This window comes from Nomascus leucogenys, chromosome 22a (genome assembly GCF_006542625.1).
Source record: "Nomascus leucogenys isolate Asia chromosome 22a, Asia_NLE_v1, whole genome shotgun sequence".
NCBI lineage: Eukaryota > Metazoa > Chordata > Mammalia > Primates > Hylobatidae > Nomascus > Nomascus leucogenys.
The window spans coordinates 10,724,651-10,730,650 of record NC_044402.1 but is presented as its reverse complement, the minus strand read 5'-3'; the positions used below and the strand labels follow the sequence as shown (position 1 = coordinate 10,730,650).

Genomic DNA, 6,000 nt, shown 5'->3' with positions numbered 1-6,000 from the left:
TGGGGCAAAATTCTGGACAGGTAGAGACAGAGGAAAGCCCTCTGCAGAAGGAAGGACAGAGCAAGGGCCCCAAGGCTGGGGGTCTGAGCGTGGAGTCTGTCCAATGAGCTGCAAGGGGCTTCCACCTGCTTAGGATCCAAAACGCATCAGGGCTGAAAGGGCCTGAACAGCAGGCTGAGGGAGTGATCATTCTTTCTGCAGAAATAAGGAGTAGGTTTCTGAGCAGACAAATGGACGAGTTCTGTAACAGAAAGTCACCTCTGTCTTATCTTATCTAACAGAGTATCCTATCCTACTGCCTATGCCACACTTGTCGAAGCCTCTGATACTTTCTTCCTGCAACCACCTCTTGGAAATCTCATCCATTCTCAGAGCCTCCATATGGCGACTACTCTACAAAACTATATCTGAATCCTACAGCCTCAATTATCTGAATATTTCTATTTCATATTCCATGAGGTCTAAAACCTCAACTCTAACCTTGACTTCCCACATTTCTCCCTACCTCCCTGCTACTGCCACTGCCCCCAAGTTGCCAGTTTTTGTTATGACTGCGCCTCCAGTCCACCTCAAGATCATGCTGGGAGGCTTCGGACACACTCCTGACTCTCCTGGATGAACAGTTAGGTGACCTGACAGGAGCCCATTCGACTCTCTTAAGTGTGAGTCCCCTCATCTGCAAAACAGGGATGTGTTGTCTCTTTCCCAGAGGCTTAGAGAAGAGTAAATGAGCGAACACTTGGGAAATGCTTGGTGTGCTGCCTGGTGTGATGGTTCTATCCGGAGCGGCTAGTGTGATGGGGAAGGGGAAGGTCTCCAAAGCCAGGCTGTCTGGATTCGACCCAAGCTCTGCCGCTTACTTGCCAAGTGACCTTGGGCAAGCTAACTTCTCCAGCCTATTCTCACCTATAAAATGGGGAAAATAAAAGTTTCTACCTCTCAGAATTGTAAAAATTAAATTAGGTTTATATGCATATTATGTGTATGTGTGTGTGTGTGTACATGTGTGTGTATACGATTATCTTTTAGAGTAGTGCAGAGTAAGCACTTTTGAATTGTTAGCTAAAATTATTTCTTCTGAAATTCTCACTCACCTCAGCCCCTTCCTCTCTACCAGAACTCTAGTTCTATCCCATTCTCTGCTTCTGCTGTTGGTTTGGATATGCTTTTCAACTCACACTACATTCTGCTACCAGATTAATCATTTTAAACTACCACTTTATTAATATTAATAGTTCCTTGCTCTAAATTCCTTCAACAGTGCCTACAACATTCAAAACACGTGCAAACTCCTTAGCCCAGCATTCAAGGCCTTCCACGATACAGCTTCACCCCATCTGCCTTTTCAAGCCTTTTCTCAGGTATTTCCACACTTCTGACTGCTGCCATGGCTGCTTCCCTGATGCTGACATGCTCTGCCATCTGTTCACTTTGCTTATGCACTGTCAACTTGCCTCCTCCATTAATGCCATCTTTGATTCAACAGTGATGCTGCTTCCGAGTGCTGCAAGTGATCAGCTGCTTTCTAAGGTATTTGTCCAGGAGGCTCATGTTGCCTTGTGACACTTCTTTTTTCCATTTTTTCCCCCATAACTTGAATATCTTACCTTCATTCCTTTTCTTAAGTCTTAGTCCATGCTGAGTTTAAGAGCCTGCCCTTCCTCTGAGCTATCGAGCGTTTATTACTCAGAACTCTGGTGTCACCCTCTTCACACTGGAGAGCAGCCAAGCTCTGTGAAGCCTGTTGTTACTCTCTCCCCTCCACTCTCCAAAACTTTGGAGATGAGCTCCTCCACAAGACTTGTGTCTTACTCATGTCTGTACGCCAAGACGTACCCTCTCAAATAAATGTTTAACTCAACAAAGCAGAAGCTCCTTGACTGACTACAATGCACATTTCTTCATATACCCCTCAGGATCAAGAGGTGTACACACTTGCATAGCTTCCTTTGAACTGAATTTCAATCAAAAAGTAAGGCACGTGGAAATCAGCTAAGCCCCAAAACCTGAGTGTGAGATTGGTGTAAAGCAATACTCATCAACTGCCAGGTAGTTCTGCCACAGGCTTTCGCTGGCCCTGGTAGAACAAGGGAGCAGCTGTGCTCGGCTGGTGTAGCAATTTCTGAGCATGATACGTTCTCATCCTCTGAGATTATCCAACACTGCAAACCACTTTCAGGCACACTGAATAATTAACTGCTCAAAATAAAAAAATCATCTCTTACCTTTTTGCTTCTCATATATGAAAGGCGGCCCTCATGAGCATCAGGGTAAGTGCAAAATAGATACGTGGTGATGGCATGCTTTAAAAAGGAGTCGCCAAGCATTTCAAGCCGCTCCAGGTTAAATCCATCACTAGCATTTGACAGAGTCAAAGCCTGAAGAATAAGTCCAGGATTGGGGCCAAGAGTCCTTGAGGAGTACCCAACAGAAGGGCTCTGCTCAGAATCCATCCTGCCCTTGAGCACTTGAATAGCGTCTGTCGTACCAGGCATTACGGCCATCAAAGGACTTCCATCTGAGGTAGATTTGTTAGCATTTCCATCAAGGTATTTATTACTCAGGAGAGTACATTCATCGCTGGGCTGGGGCTGGTTCTCATAACTGTATAAATTCTGAATGGAATATGAGGTAGTTGGTTGCACGGGTATTTCCTGCTTGTAGTAATTCAGCTGATTTCCTTGGCAAAAGTCTCTGTTAGCTAAATCATAACTGCCATTAGCGAGATTTTGATTGTAAGAAAGACCATTAATTGCTGTAAGATCTGCTGAAACTTCAACATGGAGCTTACCAGGGGACTCGCTGAGCAATGTTCTGCAGTTCACAGACATTTGGTCATGATTTTCTAGAGAGGAGGTTCTATTAGCACCTTGATGTGCAGCATTTTCAGGGACAATTGTGCTGTGCTTACAGTAATTATCATTTTCAGCTGAAGAGGAGTTAGAAATTGAGATGAAAGATTTGCTGTCAATAGATTTTTTCCACCCGAAGTCTAAGTTAGGGTATCTGCAAAGACATTTTTATAACTTTACATCAGATTCTTCAAAACAGCTAAGCTGAGAGCAACAGCAATTTGAAATTAAAAACAAAAAGAAAGATCCCAAAAATGTACTCCTAAAGTTTAGAATAGAAGTTTCCAAATTTTTAATTTACAATGTAAATTATAAAGTGGGACATGGTTTTATTTACTGCTTTAATCCCTGGCCCTAGACTCTAGGTGTGGTAGTTAAGAAGGTCACGAAGCTTGCAGGCATCCTGCAGGACCTGGGGCCTAGCTTCATGGGTTGGAATCCCAAGCACTCTGGTTAACCCACTGAGTAACTTTGGGCAACTTACATAAACTCTCTGTGCCTCAGCTTCTGCACCTGAGAAAAGGGCTAACAATTCCTATCTCACAGCACTGTCTTAATGATTAAATGAGCTAATTAACACAGGGTATGGCATTTAAGCTAGTGTTTGGCACTGCAGCAACTACTCAATAAATATTGTGGTTATTCCTATTATGTTTTAAAATTCCTTCAATCCCTAGAACAGTCTTGATATTGCCAATTGGATAACCAGAATTAATGTGAGTGTTTAAGCCAATAGTTTCTTTAGAATGCAGAGATTTTACTGATGGGAAGAAAATAATGAAGACAAAGAACATGCTAAGGCTATTGCTTTTTAACATATATTTGGATTTTTAAAAGAAAAAACAGACTGAAAATGCTGATGCAGTAACAAAGAACAATTTCATTCTCACTCCAACTGTTATGGCTTAAGTAGTAACAGTTATTTCTGACCTCAGATTCTCATCTCCCTCTGAGACTTGACAAGACCATAAGATATGCATATTTTCTTTTTACTCTTTTAAGAGTTATTTTATATACAATTTTAACTTAATTCTGTTCTTTTGCAAACAGGATCTCATGATCTGTGTTCTTTCTGGCTGACTGCACAGGCATACCTAAAATCCGCAGGAAGTGATCTGACTCCCACGCCAGCATCGCTGGCAGTCTGGGCTCTTAGCTCCTCTGCAGTCAAAAGGCAGTGAAGGCGATAAAGTATGCTGGGGAGACAAACAGCTTTTCTCCACAGTGATGCTGGAATCGGATGTATAGCACAGAGTTCTGGAACCAGTATCTTCAAGTAAGAGGAAAAATGGACAGACAAATACAAAGCACACACACAAAAGAATAAAAAAAAAAAAAAGACCAATTTCACTAATGGATAAAGAAAATCATAAATGCTAGTAAAACTTAATTTTAAAAAATATTTGTAAAAATAATCCTCTAAGGCCAAATGGGATTTATCACAGGATTTATGAGAATGATTTTGTGATATATTAATGGGCCAAGTATAAAAACAAAACGCTCAATACTTACCAAAAAGAACATTCAAATAACATTCAACACATAATACTAATTAAAACAAAACAAAACAAAATTTGAGGATTAGGTAACTTCTAAAAAATTAACGAATCATGCATTTAACTTGGTAAGACAAAATTCAAACTTACCTTTAATAATCTTTAATACTCAAACAAATACTAAGTTATGCTAGTACAATTAACTCATTACCTGTTTATTCTGCAGACTTTCCCATTTGGCTTTCCTCTTCTCAGCACTGCTTAAAGGAAGAGCTTTCCCCTTCTGATTCAAATGTCGAGGTGTCAAAAGATTAAGTCTGTAAGAATTCCAAAACAATTTTATCAAACACACAAAAATGAGTACATATTCACAGTGGTTCTCCAAAAACCACCCGAAGAGCTCATTTCAACTACAGCCTCCTGGGCTACCCCTTGGGCAAGTTTGTGTGCAAAGCATCTCCTGATTTCAGATAGTCCACGGGTGGGCAGGGGGACAGTGAACCTCTGCATGTCTAGTGATGTCTGGTAAGAATGCCTCAAGTGCAATCCAAGTGTCATCTCTGAAGCCCCTTACCTTGAAGATGTGTGGTCCACATCCAGCAGTGGCTGGTTGAGATTGGTTAGGTCAAGGTTGTACTTTGTTTTGTAATATTCTGCAAAAGTTTCATACTCAGGGGAAGGAAATTTACTGAGTGGGGTAAGATCAGTGTACACATCAGCTACATAAAATCGATGAGGCTGATCAAAATTGCGATATCTAAAAAAGAAAAACAAAAAACAATCAGCTGCTTTTTGATTTAAATCAACTATTCTCAAAACACAACTGTTTGTAGTATGGAAATTATGATTAAGAATTCAAAAGATTAAAAATAAGTAACAGTAAAAATTTTTATTCCAAATATATTTCAAGTATATAAGAACTGTATTTTTATCAAGTAAAAACGGACATATTATTGTCCCACTTTATTATTATTCTTGTTCTAAATATCTACATTTTGATAACACATGAAGCTAAATGGCACCTTTACATATCTATTTCATCAATATAAACAGTACAAAAAATTTACACTATCCAAACAGAGTAAATACTTTGTATATTACTAATGCTAAACATTAAAGACACTTGTCATATAAAACGTATTACTGCATCACCTATGACAGTGATAGTCCTGATAAATAACATTTAAAATATGGTTTTGAGGTGCAAAAAAAAAAAAAAAATCAAAGACTGAATTACAACTAGTATTATAATTATTTGAAAACTGCCTGTTTTTATTGCCCCAAAACTCCATTCCCTAAATTTTTATAAAATAAGGAAAAAAATCATTCTGGATTTACTATTTTCACAGAGCTTAGTATTCCTTATGAAAATTTTAAGAAACGAAATCATTATCTATAATCAAATTCTATAAGACTCTGGAGACTAAAAAGATGAAGATTTTAAGAAGAAAGCCTATCAACATTAGATTATCTGACCCTTTACAAAGGAAAATTCCTTATCTACAACGTTTTAGGTATTATTTTTTAAGCAAGTAAACTGGAGAGAATGGGTCGACCTTAAGAGTTTCTTTCTTTTCCGCCTGATCTGTTGCCCAGGCTGGAGTGTAGTGGTGTGATCACAGCTTACTGCACAGCCTAGAAATCCTGGGCTG

The 6,000-nt window shown here is 39.4% G+C and overlaps 1 protein-coding gene across 6 annotated transcripts in view; it reads right to left on the bottom strand.

Annotated features, from left to right (window-relative positions):
* The window catches only part of DICER1 (dicer 1, ribonuclease III), a 71,581-nt gene that overhangs the window by 17,104 nt on the left and 48,477 nt on the right, over window positions 1-6,000 (bottom strand). For all 6 annotated transcript variants that reach the window (XM_030802629.1, XM_030802631.1, XM_030802633.1 and 3 more), the window contains 4 exons: window positions 4,923-5,105; window positions 4,560-4,665; window positions 3,947-4,122; window positions 2,226-3,006 (listed from right to left, as the gene is read on the bottom strand). In XM_030802629.1, coding sequence (XP_030658489.1) covers window positions 2,226-3,006; window positions 3,947-4,122; window positions 4,560-4,665; window positions 4,923-5,105 — 1,246 coding nt within the window. The remainder of the gene's footprint in view (window positions 1-2,225; window positions 3,007-3,946; window positions 4,123-4,559; window positions 4,666-4,922; window positions 5,106-6,000) is intronic.